Raw genomic sequence first — 17,193 nt, forward strand, 5'->3', positions numbered from 1 at the left:
TACTTTTTATCAAGTTTAGTATAGTTTAATGTTCAAAATACAATGTTCATACAACATTTCTCATTTATATTCATAAAGTACTTCATACATGTGTTTCACAAATATAGTTAACTTGCACATGGTGTCACATGTATCATGAAGCATGTTATATCCAAGTAATCTGTCAAACACTTGCCAGATTTACTTTTTACCAACAATCAAACACATTCAATTTAATTAGCATGATTACATAATTCCATACATCTTTTATGATTTCTTAAATGTTTTCACTGTTTCTTTGCTAGATTGTCTGATACTAATAACATTACCAAGGAAACTTTGCAGGCACCTTGATACCTCTCAGATCATAAGACATGCAAAACTTTGGCTTCATGATTGGAAGAGAACTTTTAATATTCAGGTAAAAAAAAAGCAATTGATCATAAGGGGGAATCCATTCCAATACAACATACCAAATCAATGATACAAAGAATGAACTGTGTCCAAACAAATCTCCAATTCTGTCAGGCTAAAAGTAAGATATCAATCTGCAAAACACACAGCACTTTAAAATAGCCCTTCCTCTCAGAAAAGTAATATTTATATAACAAAACATAATCTTGGAGTATACTTTGTGCGGTAGAAAGAATTCAACAAGACCCTGTTGTGTTGGCTGAATAAATAAAAAAGAAAAGGGGCACACAAGGTTTCACTATCAGCACACTAGCAAAAATTACAAATACCGGTAACATTTGTGAAATACCTATTCTGTTGGTGTTGTGAATGCTTTTTTGTAAGATGTTTTTTTCTTTTACTACAAGAAAATATATAATTATTAAATTCTAAGCATTTGTATCAACTCTGCAAAGTGCAATATAGCCTAACATGAAACTGAGGCTGATGAGTGAATTGGATTTAAAGAGGTAAGCAAATAGTAAACACAATAGACTGATAATAAATGGACAAGCAACGGTAAAGTTGTTTAACCCTGAATAGGGGATCTGAATATATGATAACTTCACAATGGAGTGCTTTATCTCAGCTGGGAAGAAATTCCCCCAAGTAAATGCATTAACAATATAGAGCAATTAAAATTTATTCAAAATTTTCGGAACATTATAGTTTTCATGGGTTCTGCGTTTGTTGCAAAATTGCTTTATCATCTTCAGGTATCTTTATAACATATAGCTAAATTTATCTGGTGCCGAGACAATTGCAATTTTTGTCTGCTGAATGGGACGATACAAGTGCCATTATGGAAAAATTGCATATTTGATGCAGCAATTCCAAATCCTGTAATAATAAGACTCTAAAATAAAAGCTATGGCGAGGAATGATGCCCAATGCCTCATAGCTATAAGAAAATGGTAATGGAAAAACTAATAAGTCTTCCTTTGATGTTATGACACCCTAACATACAGGTCATGTTAAATATTAACATTAACAATCATTAATTTGTAATGTATTCTTTGAAAACATCTGACTTTCCTTGAACAAAATTAACCAATACAAATTCTAATTGACATTCAATCTTTCATACTCTCATCAATCATTGCCTCTTGTGCTCGGAGCTCCTCCATCTTGAGTCCAATGGTTCTCCTCACATTCCTCTCCTGCTCCTCGCTCAATTTCACCATCAGATCCTCAAACTGAGACAGCGTTTCTTGAACAGCCTCCTTGGCATCTTTGAGATCATCATTGAAGTAGACTGTGCCTTTGGCCTCCATCTGCAATTAAAATAAATGAAACTTTCATAATTCATCACATTAGTAGCACCCCATAGAAAATTATACACACAAAAAGAAGTACATTCTACATAACAAATCTGTTTTTCATATTGAAAGATCAACACTTCAATCTTCAAGCTCTTTACGATTACAGAATGTGTACAACCTGAGGGGTGAAATGTAAAAAATAGATGAACAAACAAAACTAGACACACATGTACACATTAAAATCAACTAAGAAAAAATATGCATCTAAGTTCTATCCCAAGATACTGTAATGCGATTCAAATATGATGTACATGTATATGTAAACATGCCTTCAGTTATCAGTTCACACAAACAAGGACGGACCAAATAACAAGTCTATATTTACATCTAATGAAGATAGTATTAGTAAACGCTACTTTTCCCTTAAATTGATGTAAACATATTCTCCAACACACTTGACTATCAGTTTTGTTAAAAAAACTTTTCAAAAGATAAGATCTGAATCTTTTATTGATCAATAGATATGTTACTTGGTAGGGATGTATTCCAACTTATATTCACAACCATGACATGTCTCCCACAGATATATCAAAATGTCTCTAACTTTTAGAGGGTCTAACTTTTTTACACTTTTTTTTTCCATGGGAAATCTGTTCATTAACAGTTCATACTATTTACTATGATCAACAGGTTCCCCATTGGAAAAGTGTCATAGTAGATCTAATGAAATTTGTCTTTTTTGCTTTTAAAATAAGTCATGAAAGTTTTTTGGGATGAAATCATGTCCATCAGTTTTACTGAAAACCTTCTTTTTGCTTGTCAAATTTTTCAGGCACATTCGCATCCTGGACTGACAATGAATAAAAGTGACTCTGACTCTGGATCCGTATCTGTTCATAATACACTTACAGCATCTTCCAAGAGTTCTCTTGTCTCCATAAATCTGTCAGTCAAATCGTCAATTTCTCTTTTTAATTCCTTTTCAGTTATTCCTGACTTTTCATTTGAACTTGAAGAAAATTCTTGGGAATAATGATCCAGAAATTTAAGTCCTCTTGCTCTGCATAACAATTGTCTGTTGCACACGATGATGTCATTGTTGAAGGGTAGAAACTTTGAAATAGTTGATACCCTGTCCACCATCAGCCGTTTGCTGCTGCTGTGAACCCGTGATGAATGGCCACCTAACGTTACATCCGCGCCCGCTGGCGCTGGCCACGTTGGCGCCGCAGACCACGGACCGGAAACTCGCGTTTTCCTCCCGAGAAAACACGGGGCCGACCGGCGGATCAAGGTGGAGGCCATCATCACCGGAGGCGGAGATACAGCTGCAGCTTGCAGATTAGCTCGATGGATTAACTTAGACTAATAAGTTAGTCTATACATGACATACGCAAGTAAATCAAATGAATATTATGGGAATACAATGCTTTATTATCAGTAAAGTCTACGCATTAATCAAACACTGAAAAACTAAAGAGTGTCTGACTTGGCCCCGGGCTTGGCACAAAACTGAAAATTATTGGCCTCACACATGGACGCTGCCATTTTGTGTGAATATGAGGTTCAAATATATATCATAATAATGTGCTTCACTACCGTAAAAAAATATTCATCTCCCAAATTACAACTATTGATAAATAAAAATAATATAAAAATATTATTATATGAATATTGAATCTTTGAAAATTACTTTAAAATAATTTATGTTAAAAGAGAATATAAATTCAAGTAACTCTCGTTTAATGGCTTCCGCGAAGGATATGTTTACGGTTGAATATGTGGGACTGATTGTGAATAAACCCTGTGTAACATTGACTATTTTGGTAAGTAAATGTCACTATTAAACTTTCCGATTATTATGAAACAATGAACATATCGATTTTTTCAAGGAAAATGAGACTGCTATTTAATCAGATAAAGAGCTATTTATGTTTTTACGTGTAACATGATGATGGTGGCGGACGTCAGTCGTGGACAGTGCCAGTGGCAGTGCATTTTGTCATTGAATATGTACGCAGTGTGATTTGTGCACATGCGTTAATGTACACAGTGCAGTGCAGTGTGAGTGAGACGACGAGTGCATGCTGCATGCATTATGCCACTGCCAAGGCAAGGGCCACAGTGAGCATGATGAGTGTGAGGCTGTGGCAATGACAATGCGGCATAGGCATAGCTCAAATAGCGAAGAATTTAATACAGTGCCAGTGGAGGTAGAAGTTGAACTTGATGTAGGGAGTTCGGTGACTTTTTCTGAAATCTTGATGGAATCCCAACAGATTTGATACCGTTGGAAAGCTTGTGAAATAATAAAAATAATGGTGCTTCTATCATCAACTCATTGTCTGATATATTGAGGGAGATATTCCAATTTACAGGGGAAAATATGCAGATTTTGTTCTGTCAAAAAAAAAATTAAATGCTTGTTTGAGTGGGGAGACAGAGACATTTTGAAATCTTGAAGGAATCCCAACAAATTTGGTAACATTGGAAAGCTTGTGAAATAAGAAAAAGAATGGTGCTTAAGTTGAATCAAATATTGACAGAGATAAGACGAGAATGTGCAGATTTTTCTGACAGCAAAAGTAGATTTTCATAACTTACACAAAATGCAATGAATGGGACTGTGTAATCCCTTTTTTTAAGTGCAATGCGCTGCTATGCGTGGCAAGGCATGCCCTTGAATAATACATCATTTTATTCATAAAACTTCAAAGTTTCGGCCAAAGTTTCTTTTGGTATAGGTTTCTATATAGTACATGGTTTTTCCTCCCCTCCTTTAGTGGCTTCATATTTGTTTTGTACATGGGTGCACAGACAGATACAAATTCTGAAAGTGCTGGTCCAAAAATTGGGATTGTCCTAGACCAAAAGCTTCTGTCTCTGTTATGTTGGTTGTTCCGCTGAACTCTGTTGGCTCCACTCACCAAATACAGAGACCGAAGTTTAACTTGTAGCTCGATCTGTACAGGGACTCAATGGCCATAAGTTTACACATGTACATGTATGTGTTACGTTCAGATCAACCAGGGAAGTGGGAGTTTGGAAGTGGGAAGTCACTGTTTTTCCCCTTTTAAGTTTATTTTTCCTGTTTTGGTGCATTTCAGGCTAAAATGGAAAAATAATCTTTATTTTGGTACAGTTCTTTTATATATTTTTATGAAATAAAGACAAAAATTGATGAGCCCCGTCGGGGAGATTTTGTATTGTTAATCCCCTAATGGTGGCTGCACAAGAGCGAGCCGTCTGTGTACAAGGAGAAATAAAAAAATGATAAAAATGTTTAAAAAACTCCTCGTAACGGACGGCTGCCAGCTGTGTAGGATTGTCCCAGCTCAGAAAACAATTATGATATCCTCATATTCATAAACAAGTCCTCCAAGACAAATCATGTCTTGATAAATTGAGACTGTCCTTCATGTCCTTGTTTATGGGGACAGTTTTTTTTTTCACTTACCCCTGCGGGACATACATGTAGGCAGTTTCGGGGATTGAGAGTGCTAAAAATAGATTCAGTGACCTTAATTCCCCCCAGTTCACTTCCTTTTTTTCACGACTTGCCATCTTCCAATAATCTTGTTATGAAACTTGATATGTTTACATTGACTAAGTTAGCTCACTTAAAGTATACATCCAAAGAATCAAAAGTATTTTATAATGACTTTATGTGGTCATCATTGTAAAGGGGAAGTATTACTAATCAGATATATAACTTCACTTTTCAAAATAGTGATCAGAGATTGCAGAAATCAGCTCTCAAAAATGATTTATTTTCATGCCATATTTCTGCCTTCCACCGGTCCTCTTGCGAGCTCCAGCTGAGTGACGTCACACAATGAGCAGTGAGCAGCTGAGCTGACAGCAGCCCATTGGAGACGATCTTTCCAATCAGCGTTTTTTGCTCTTAGAATTGTTTATTCCTCTTAAGATTGGTCTTGTTATATAGATAAAAGTTTGAATTTACTGAACAGTGAAAAAAAGTGCACATTTAACGTATTTTGGTGACCGATATTTAGCTTAGAATTTTTTTTTTTTTTTCAAGAAATATAGGTGAATAAACAAAGCATATTTTCACGTAGAAATCACACTTGCGTCACATTAATGTTATAGTCAATATAAAGCATAGACATTCTTCTTTATGACTGAACAAAAATTATGAAATTTCATTAAGTAGCAAAGTCAGGAATCACAAAAAAAACACGGCAATATCCATCGCGAAATGACTGAAATTGCAGTTGAATTGCCGAAGCATTATTAGGAAACAGCGGCGAGCGGACTTTCTTTCATATATCTTAAAAATGCCTTCCTGTTAGGGCGATGGTCTGTGGCCAAATGCGTTGGCCATTGTTTTGTCATGTGCGAGGACCCTGGTTCGAAACTCGGATTTTTTTTTTTCTGGGTATTTTTTTTTTATTCCTTCCCCATCCCTACCCATCTTTTTTTTCTCTTTTTATTTTCTTGTGAAATTCTATTCAGACCTGTATTTATCAAATCTTGCTTCTTAATTGCTGCTTTTGATTTTCAAGTTCTTGATTAGATTATTTCTACTCTTATTTGGGATGGGAGGGGTAGAGTTAAAAGTCAAGTCCACATCAACTAAAAATTATTTGAATAGAGTGATTTCCCTTGTTGTTTTTACTCAAAACAGTCATATACACAAAACAATGATATGCAAATTAGAGTTGTCACTCACATCACATTCGTTTCTATTTTTTGTGGCATTTTGTTTTTTATTCTTTGCAGATTTGACGATAGGAAACTCTTCATCTGATCACAATAGGTTATATTTACGGAACTGTTAAAATAGTAATTATATAAATTTGAATCAAAGTTTTTATGAAATTTCCTGCAATATCTTGTTATTTTTCTTTAAATTCAAATGAATTTTTGATTGCGTGGACTTCTCCTTTACTCTTAATGTAGGGAATGCATAGCAAAATTTATCCAGAAACAAAATTGTCTTAGAATATGCAAATCAGTAATTGGACACATGTTCACTTTTCTTTCATCCAGGCCACTTCCTCACATCCACCAGGCTTTCAGTCTGATGATGAACCATCACACAACATTCACAGTGCTTCACAATAAATATTTCACTTCTGTTCATACATGCAATAAATATTGTGGAAAACAAATAAAAGGCGTACCCATATTCAAATACCGTTTAAAAGGACAAATATATTATACCTTTCGAGAAAAATCAGCACGTTAAATATCTGATAACAAAACATAATTATGGGGCACTGCAAGAAACTTATGTTCAATTGCAAATCAAGCGTAAGTCTTAAATTCAAATTTAAGCATAATAAGGTCGAGTTGCAATCGCAATTCAACTACATGTTTAATCAAAGGACTTTCCCTTGATTTGGGACGTGTGATTGAGTATAACATTTCTCGCAAAATGCCCTAGTAACATTAAAATTGTTCTTTCGTTTTAAATTGTGTGTTATTATTTTTGACAAGCTGTATTCCTGTCCGAGTAAAATTTCTTAGTTCTCTCCAAAACTGTGCTCAAAATTGTTTCCAAGATTGATAAAGAAATTTTTTCTTTTGTATCATTATCATTCCACAACTTGCAAACCGTAGGTCCTGGAAAGAGTGAAGAAATAAATGGCTATATCCAAATCATAGTAAAAGGACATGATGGAATCTCCCAGATTGAGGTAGCAAGCAGAGACCAGAAGTCACCAGAGTTAGCAATTGTGCAGATCTGTGTGTAGAAGAGAGAAAAAAAGAAATAGTTTAAATAATCAAATCAAAGTATGAATTTAATTATCGTGATGATTGATGACGTGCGGTGGCATGTAATTCCTGGTCAACAACAAATGATAGTAGGTTTAGACACCTGAAAAGTTCCACTCAGAACACTGGTGCTCTACCTCAAGTGATGTTTGTGTAGGCCCCACTCCACTTCACTACCGCTACACTACTGTACATGTACGCCACACCTACCCGGGTAAGTGTGTAGCGTAGTGTAGGCTGTAGCAGTACTCCAGTAGTGAAGTGGAGACTACACGAACATCACTTGAGGTACGGTGCTCTCTGAGTCTCTGTGTCATTACAAAGATTGCATTTATCTTCATTGTTGAAGGCATTACGCATACATATATGCAGCAACACTCTAATCAGAAAGAAACACCAGACTCTAATTTTGGCCCACCCAAGGGTTCATTACATGCCGCCGCGCACAGAAAATTCAAGCAATAGAAGTCGTGGACCCAAGAAGTGAGATCCCAGCACGCGCGACCCACTAGTTAGAAATCCACTGCCAAACGCGGTTCGTGGTTAGTATACTAATACTAACCTCGCAATACGTACTAGTAGTATACTAATACTAACCTCGCAATACGTGTGAGTGATTTTGGCCAGGAATCAGGGTAATCACTGCTGAAAATTTGTCTGGCTTCATGACATCGGCATCATGGTGATATAATTCTGTGTATAATAAAAACTTAAACATTCCTCTGAAACAGCAGATTTTCAGCCATGGTCCATACCACTCAGTGCTCCTAAATAATTTAATTGCCTGCCTGAGTCCTGACCAGTTTTAGAAATCTGAAGAAAAAATCTGCTGGAATTGTGCCACTCACACGTATTAAGTATACTAACCCCGCACCACGAACCGCGTTTGGCAGTGGATTTCTAACTAGTGGGTCGCGTGTGCTTAGCCTGGAGGCGTCTGGGATCTCACTTCTTGGGTCCACAACACACGACTTCTATGGCTTGATTTTTCTGTGCGTGGCGGCATGTAATGAACCCTTGCCTTGGGTGGAATTGTACAAAAACATTATTTCTAAAATAAAAACTTTTAAATTTTAATAGTAGTTATGCCAAAATGCATGATTCTAAACTTATATCAGATCTGTATCTGTCATCTGACCTGAATGCATCGTCAGAACAAGTACAGTTTCCAAACATGCTTACCTTGACTTTTGACTGGATCAAACAGCGTAGCCTGCAACATGCATCGGGAGCAAGTGAATGGGACCGTGCAGCTTGGAGTTTTTCAATAGTTAGTAGAGCAACACAACGAAGACTGTCGAGTGGACAAAATCGATCTTTCCAGTTCACAATTCAATAAAAAACGGGCAAAATAACACAGTTCTGGTTCCCTTATAGTCTGAAGTTGTCGAAAACAGAATTCGGATGTCACATTACATGAAGAAAACGGTAAATTCGGAAGATATTGAAGAGGTCAGTAAGGTGATTCAGTGTATTATGCACAGAGGGATGATGAGCTCGATTATTGTGTGACGTCATTATTCTCGACTGTTTTCACTGCGTGAACTGTCGGTCTGGGGGGCGGCTGGGGGGCTTAGAATGGTCTCTAATAATTTCATTTCTTGCATTTCCACGACATCGATAAGACTTTTTAGTGACATATTTGTGTATAAAAAGACAAGACCTTTCCATTCATATATAATTTGTCTATAATCATCACTTTCGTGAATTTTCTTTGTGTGTATACTTTAATTGATGTCGGCACTTGACAGGTGAATGAACTTTCTTAGATTTCTTGTTTGGAGGAATCTGAAAACTTGAGACAGTCCCTGTAAACTGGGATGATCCCAATTTTCTGACCAGTGCCTCTACTGCCAAGCCAGGCTAAAAAAATAGCTGCAGGGATAGAATTGGACATATGGAGTCAGTGCTGTAGTCAAGACTGTAGTACCTCACGACCTGCCCAAATTTAATAAAAGTGACATCATCATGATAACATAAAGTCTAAAATAAGATTGATTTTATTTAGACACAGTTAAAAAAGCACAAGTTACACTACACTACAGTTCAAAGACTGATTTTCATTGGGGCTGTGTAGAACCTAATATACAATAATTAACATTAAATGCAGTGTCCAACAAATAATATAAAATCCACAGTTATGTGGACATGAAAAGGGGCATCAATTAATAAAATATAAAGGGATCATATAAAAAATGGGAGGAGGGGGGAGGAGGAGGGGGAGAAGAAGGAGGAGGAGGAGAGGAAGTCTTCCAGGAAGAAGAAGAAAAAGACAAAGAAATGATATACCGTTCACAAAGACATCAATAATATACAAAATGAAATACATCACAATAATAAAGACCAAATTCTGACAAAATAGAAAGTGAAAGATTAAGTAACAGAGGGAAAAGGGAAATTATTTTATAATTTATATAAAACTAAAGAAAAAAAAAATGTCTTTTGATTGTGGCTACTAAAACTTGACCCAGACAAATAATTTGAACATTGCGGTGCATAAATAGTAATGTGAACATACAGAATTAAAATGTAAAAATTAAAATGCTTAACTTTTTTACAATATTCTTTGTTAAACTTTGTTTTTAGTTATAGATATAACGTTAAATTACCCCCAATGACCTTGTTAATAATCAGTATCATAAATAAATCTTGTAGATCTATTTACCTACCGGTAATTTTTATTGCAAACTCTGTATTTTGATGTTGATAAAATTAACTTTGATTCTATACAATTCCTGTGTTTTTAAGTCCATGTGTGAGAGAGCCACTGAATTGGACTGCACTGCAGGCGATATGCAAGCCACAAATTGCAGTGACCATTCACAAAGGCAACGTGCTTGAACGCAGGGTCATTCTTTTAAAAAATGTCACAGTTATTATGTGCAAGATTGAAAACAAAATGATGCACACTGAATCAACTTTCAGTGACCAGCAGCTCCTAGATCAAAATATAAATGCAGATTACAAATGACTTTGATCTTATAATAATGGAAGTTAAGAAACTTGTTCACATTTTCAAGCCAATTATGCATCACCAACCACTATATAATGTTATAATGGCCATCTATCCTTGTTGCTCAAACAAAATCTATAGAAATGATGCAAGATAAATCAAAATTTTCATATATCATAAATGATTGTGCACAGATTCTACAGAAATTAATGATGTTTGGTACTCCCTCGTATTTTCAAGCTGAAGCGTCAATGGCCACCAAGCACATATGTGGTGCAACGCTATTATTAAAACAAAATCTAACAAAGAATTCTACATGTATCTGAATAAAAGATTTTGTTACTGTTAGGAATGCTTGGGCAAAAATAAAAAGTTTGGTTGCCCTAACCGACCTAACCCACCAAACCTGCCTAACTTCAGTCCGTATGGAAACTAAAGTGAAGATGAAGTTCGATCGAGAGTTTGAAGGATGACATCAAGATCATTTGAAGCCAAAATGGAGCTGTTCCCAATTCCAAATGTGGGGGGAAATCAGGTGATCAATTTATTAGATACTGGAGAGTAAATCTGGGCAGAGAGAGCATCTTGAGCTAAATTTAGTTTGCTAAAATTCAGAGGAAGGACAACAAGCTCTTTTCTGCCGGAAATCTTTGTGTTAAAAATATGAAAAAATCAGTGAAATTGTATGCTGGTACCTTTGTTTCCTAGGGTTAGAATGACGATAGACGACACTCTGCGGCGAGACCTTTTCAAGTCTAAGGCCAAGTCGGGTGATCGAGAAAGGAGTGGGACAAAGGCTTATGACATTGATTTGGACAAACAACTGGTGTCCTCTTCAAAACAGGTGAGCATCTCGTTATCAAGTTTTTGTCTCACCTGCATAGCAGAGTGAGACTATAGGCGCCGCTTTTCCGACGGCGGCGGCGGCGGCGGCGTCAACACCAAATCTTAACCTGAGGTTAAGTTTTTGAAATGACAGCATAACTTAGAAAGTATATGGACCTAGTTCATGAAACTTGGCCATAAGGTTAATCAAGTATTACTGAACATCCTGCCGAGTTTCATGTCACATGACCAAGGTCAAAGGTCATTTAGGGTCAATGAACTTAGACCATGTTGGGGGAATCAACATCAAAATCTTAACCTAAGGTTAAGTTTTTGAAATGTCATCATAACTTAGAAAATATATGGACCTAGTTCATGAAACTTATACATAAGGTTAATCAAGTATCACTGAACATCCTGCATGAGTTTCACATCACATGATCAAGGTCAAAGGTCATTTAGGGTCAATGAACTTTGGCCAAATGGGGGTATCTGTTGAATTACCATCATAACTTTGAAAGTTTATGGATCTGATTCATGAAACTTGGACATAATAGTAATCAAGTATTACTGAACATCCTGTGCAAGTTTCAGGTCACATGATCAAGGTCAAAGGTCATTTAGGGTCAATGAACTTTGGCCAAATTGGGGTATTTGTTGAATTACAGCCATAAATTTGAAAGTGTGTTGGTCTAGTTCATAAAACTTGGACATAATAGTAATCAAGTATCACTGAACATCCTGTGCGAGTTTCAGGTCACATGATCAAGGTCAAAGGTCATGTAAGGTCAAAGAACTTTGGCCACGTTGGGGGTATTTGTTGAATTGCCATCATATCTCTATAAGTGTATTGGTCTAGTTCATAAAACGTGGAAATAAGAGTAACCAAGTATCACTGAACATCTTGTGCGAGTTATAGTAGTTTTCAAAATCAGCACTGCTGCTATATTGAATCGCGTGATGCAGGTGAGACGGCCAGAGGCATTCCACTTGTTATTGTAGAAATCAGTAGATAGATCACACAATCATGAGAATTATTTGCATTATACAAACCAGGGTCCCGTTTCATAAAGGACTTGCAACTGTTGTAACTTTGCCATTATGGCAACTACCATGGTAACCTTGATTATGATTGGCTGCTGAGCCCTGTTACCATGGTAGTTGCCATAATGGCGAAGTTACAACAGTTGCAAGTCCTTTATGAAACGGGACCCTGCAGTGAAACTTTACTGAAAATATGAGTGTAAAGTTGTTTCAACGTAGTAGCTATATAAAGCATTAATGGGTTATATTTTTCGTTTGCTTTCTTTTTACCAATTATACCCCAATATTGCTTTCAGGTCAAAATTACATCCATTTTTGCCTAGAATTATATTGTTACTTGTTTATCCTTACCATTGTCCAGTTATAAGACACATGCTCTCTTTAACCTGTTCATAGTATTTATAGAAATATAGACATCATGTGGTCATTATCTTCATTATGTACTAAAAGTGTTAGTGATGTTTATGCATTTTATTTTCGGTATGATATTTTAATGTAATTTGGTTTTACAACCAACAAAATGATATGACATACAACTTTGTTGATTTCAGGTGGTTTTTTTCACCATTTATTCTGCTCTTGGCGATTGAACTATCAGTATTTTGTATCCTGCATACATTTTTTAATGGCAGGTACTCTTGAAGAATGTAGATTTCCAGCCAGCACAGAAAGACATTTCATTTCGTCTCCAGAATCTACGGGGGAAATATGTCCCATTGAATGCAGCAAAGTCTAACTCACAGAGTGAAGGCTCTAAGAAGTCTCAAGGATATTCACACAAAGGTTTGTTTTAAAGGAATGATTGGGGTGTCTTGTACAGGGTTTTCTTTTCTTTCACTCCGTTCTCATAACTTTTTTTAAATGAGAAGAATGTCTAAAAAATTTTGTAATAATTTGAATGGAAAAAAGTTGAAATACATAATAGTTTATGTTATGAGTACCTGTGAAAAATGAAAATCATGTAGAATTCGAACTTGATAATGATATGATATATTAAACAAAAAGACAACAAAATGTCTCACTAAACTTATTGCTCAGAATTTGCTTTAAATTTGTTTCAATATCCATCTTTTATTCACATGTACATGTTCCTGCAATTCATATCATGATATCAAAAGCAGATATCAATATGTCCACAGTACATCATGTTAAATGAAAATGTGCCAAGGGCATTTTTATGCCAAAATGATGGTGTATTATTTATGTTCCATAATGTTGAATTACATGAAAATGTAGGGGCGATCATGATGACATTTTTGCGTGGGTGTGATGGCACAGTATATCATTCATGTTACGTTACGTTACTTGCAGGCAAGATGAGCCTTCAGGAGGAGAGCCCCAACAGGTCTGATGGCATACCGCCTCCTAAACAGGTGCTTTGCCGTCCAGATCGGGTGCGATTGGACTGGCAGAAGTGCTACCGGGTCGGCAGTGGGCTCATTAACATGGGCAATACTTGCTTTCTCAACTCCACTCTGCAGTGTCTAACCTATACAGCGCCTCTAGCCAACTACCTGCTTAGCCATCAACATAAGCAGGAGTGTAAGTGAAAATTTCATAACTTTCCTTCCCAGCGACCAGAGAAATAGGGAATGAAGCGTTATATTATCTCTTTTTGTATTACTGTTTAATCAATCTCTTGTTGTAAATGATTGTATAGGTTAAAGTTTAGAGATATTGCCAGTCCAGGTTGGATGATTTGGTTGTAGTTGATGTATGTTGCATTTTTTTTGTGAGAGTATAATCAATAGCTAAGCTCTAAAGGGGGAGGGGTTGGAAAACTGCCAACCCTTGTAATATGGGTCCAAAATATCCACTTTTAGGGTTATACTATGTTTTTTAATTCAAGTCAAGTGTGGCAATGGATATTAAGGGATAAGCCATCATCAATTATTATCAGAGAAATTGTTTAATACTTCAAAAACCTTTACAAAAATCTTTGTGCTAACAAGAAGTCACAGGTTGCCATCTTTTGGTTTCCCATTTTTTTTTGTCTTGGATTTGATTATAATTTGATACCACAGAGAGCTCTAAGAAGACTAAATCGTGGCATCACTAATATTCTTCACATTTTTCTTTTTTAACTCAGGTCGAGCATATGGCTTCTGCATCTTATGTGATCTGTACACCCATATCCAACGTGCCTTTCAGCATCCAAACCAAGCGATTAGACCAATGAACATGATCCATAAGCTCAAAAGTAAGTCTTTTCTCTGTGACTCGGCTTGAGTGTGATCTTTTCCTCTGAGCAGTAGAGTGCAGAGAAAGCATAATCAGATGTGATGACAACGAAACATTGTCTAGAATTTGCTTCTTTTGAGACAAATTCATCAGTGAGGACTTTGGATTAGTTCCTGATCTGTGGTATAATTTGAAAAAGAAAATATTTCTGAAGCTTTGCTTATTGTAGTACAATTTATTCAACATCTGTTTTTTGTTGTTAATGATTTACACGTGGGGGCTTGTGCATGAAAAAGTAAACAAGTAAGAACATTGCACAATATGTAATATGAAAGCTATTGATGCAATTGAGCAAATATGAAGAATTTGAAATGTCTAAAGTTACTTGTTTACAATATAAATGAAAATTTATGTATTATTAAAGTTGAATTAAAATTCAATCTGGAAAGGACAGTAAGGGTGTTTGATAATTTTAAAGGTAAGCAGTGAAACAAATTCTCAATATCGAGTCCACCATTATTGAATTTGGAAACTAGGCTTAGATTATGACAGTAGGGTTTTTCTGAATATGACATTGACATGCGATTGTTTTCTTCAGGTATAGCCAAGCACATGCATATAGGAAGGCAAGAAGATGCACATGAGTTCTTACGTTATGTTATAGAAGCCATGCAGAAGTCCTGCCTGAGTGGTTATGATAAGTAAGTGCCACATTTAACTTCTCATGGGAACAAATTCAGAAAAAGTGCTGAATTCATATCTATTTTTCATGAACAGATTAGTTTTAAATATTATTATGATAAGATTTGAAAAGTTTATCACATTGATAAACAAACTTATTTACAGCGTAAAAGATACATTTTTGTTTACAAAATGACTATTTCTAAATGATTTTAAGGCTTTCGTCATAAATTTTCTGCTTTCAGCTTTTGTAATTATTTATATTCTAGGATTATATGGTATTTGAGAGTATTTTTTTATATGGCTATGGTCATTTTATTCAGTCCTAAATACATTTAAAATGTATATATTGTATGCTGGAAACTTCTTGCAAGGAATTTACAGTACATGCCCTTTTTTTCATAGATCAATCATCTTAATTAGATCTGATAAGCAATCTCCTTAATAAATAGGACTCTTTTACTATTATTTGACAGGTTGGATAGGTATAGTAAAGAAACCAGTCCGGTTCATCAGATATTCGGAGGCTACTACCGAAGCAGAGGTAAATATGACACATTAAATCCATTTTGTTTATTGTAAATTTCTTCATTGATGTCGCTGTGGTGACAAAATAGTTGATTTTAGTACCCATTAATGGTGTTTGTATTTGGTAGACATCACTTTGATATCATGTGTTAAATCTGTAGCAAATATAGTTGTCCAAGTAAATAGTTTTAGAGCTTACGGAGACAAAATACAGTATGGACTAACTGGAAACCTCGGCAAAATTTTGTGCACGTAAGTCAATAATGTGATTCAGTAATATAATGGATTCAAACGCTTAAAGTGTAGACTTGTAAAAGTTTTAAGGTGTTAATTTCATTTACAGGTAGTATTATTGTTGCCAATTCCCTTTGAGAAGTAAATTTGTTTCATTGAAAACATGTAGAATCAGATGTGATGAGAGCTAAAGACTTAGAATTTGTTCCTTTGAGACAAATTCATTAGTGAGGATTTTGGATTAGTTCCTGATCTGATGTACATGTATATGAAGTGTAAAAAAAAACTGTGTGTAAACTGAAATTCTTCACAAAACGTAAACCTTTTTTATTTGTAAAAAAAAAAAAAAAAAGGGATGAAAGACACTTTTACCAAATAGTAAGAAAATCCATATATTAGATATGAAGTAAAAAGCACATAAACCCGCTCCTACTCTCTCAGAATGTCTTCTCGTAAGCAAAGTATTGGGGAATCATCTGGCGCTCCCCCCCATGTACTTAAGACAGCCTGCTGTCCAATGTCTGCATTTCACATTTCTCATTTGCAATATACAATCATTAATGCAAAATCCAGGGTCTAATTACAACAATTAGCACATTGAAATCTCTGCAGTGGATATATCCTAATATAAATTGTATTATCACTTTATTTTAATCATGGTATGTTATGAATGGGGGATATCATTATTTCAGTATATAAAATTAAATTATTATTCAGTTTTTGCAGTGATATGTATATTTCAAGGAATTGCCTAGCAGTATTATCCAAGTACAATTTTTCATTTTTTATCCACTTTATATCCATTCTTTTTCCATTTCTTCCAGTGACATGTGCAGCGTGTCAGTGTAAATCAGACACCTTTGATCCCTTCTTAGACATTAGTCTGGATATCAAGGTGAGTTAAAGGCAGATTCTCCTGTGTATTTTCATGAAGACACCATTTGGATATAAATCACCCAGAGTAGAACAAGATATATGACCAGCAGATATTATATAATGCAACTGGAAATTGCCTTATGGTAAAGTCATTATCTTGCTTTTTTTCTAGTCTGACATTTACCTGAGGCTTAACAGGCTTAGCTAGAGAATATATCGATGGTACACCAGGTATGCTGTCCCCTAAAGATACTCTGTTACATGCGTTTTCAATGCTTTTCACAAAGTCTGGGGTCAGCAAATAATCTACTCCCCATGAAAGCTGAGGCTGATCTCACTTTAACTGGATATAAAATATATGGTCTGTTCAGTGGTTCTTTTTCTCATTTCTTTTCATGCTGAATGTTATATGTTTTACGGCTCTTTTGCAAGACA

The 17,193-nt window shown here is 35.5% G+C and overlaps 2 protein-coding genes across 4 annotated transcripts in view; one reads left to right on the forward strand and one right to left on the reverse strand.

The window, feature by feature from the left end:
* On the reverse strand, positions 1 to 3,273 carry LOC129269948 (uncharacterized). The gene is made up of 2 exons (XM_054907388.2): positions 2,604 to 3,273; positions 1 to 1,706 (listed from the first exon to the last, which is right to left on the reverse strand). Exons 1-2 carry the CDS (start codon positions 3,000 to 3,002, stop codon positions 1,506 to 1,508), a joined length of 600 nt encoding a protein of 199 aa, XP_054763363.1. The 5' UTR covers positions 3,003 to 3,273; the 3' UTR covers positions 1 to 1,505.
* LOC129269229 (ubiquitin carboxyl-terminal hydrolase 36-like) overlaps positions 2,821 to 17,193 on the forward strand; it is a 26,966-nt gene continuing 12,593 nt past the window's right edge. The window contains exons 1-8 of one of the 3 annotated variants that reach the window (XM_064105514.1): positions 2,821 to 3,091; positions 11,098 to 11,233; positions 12,891 to 13,041; positions 13,570 to 13,800; positions 14,348 to 14,458; positions 15,038 to 15,140; positions 15,597 to 15,664; positions 16,707 to 16,777. In XM_064105514.1, the coding sequence (XP_063961584.1) occupies positions 11,105 to 11,233; positions 12,891 to 13,041; positions 13,570 to 13,800; positions 14,348 to 14,458; positions 15,038 to 15,140; positions 15,597 to 15,664; positions 16,707 to 16,777 (864 nt within the window). In that variant the 5' untranslated portion in view covers positions 2,821 to 3,091; positions 11,098 to 11,104. Of the gene's footprint in view, positions 3,092 to 3,385; positions 3,521 to 3,904; positions 3,926 to 11,097; positions 11,234 to 12,890; positions 13,042 to 13,569; positions 13,801 to 14,347; positions 14,459 to 15,037; positions 15,141 to 15,596; positions 15,665 to 16,706; positions 16,778 to 17,193 lie in introns of those variants that run through there. The other 2 variants (XM_054906700.2, XM_064105513.1) reach the window with 2 other exon arrangements.

The sequence above is a fragment of the Lytechinus pictus genome, chromosome 10, assembly GCF_037042905.1.
Source record: "Lytechinus pictus isolate F3 Inbred chromosome 10, Lp3.0, whole genome shotgun sequence".
Classification (NCBI taxonomy): domain Eukaryota; kingdom Metazoa; phylum Echinodermata; class Echinoidea; order Temnopleuroida; family Toxopneustidae; genus Lytechinus; species Lytechinus pictus.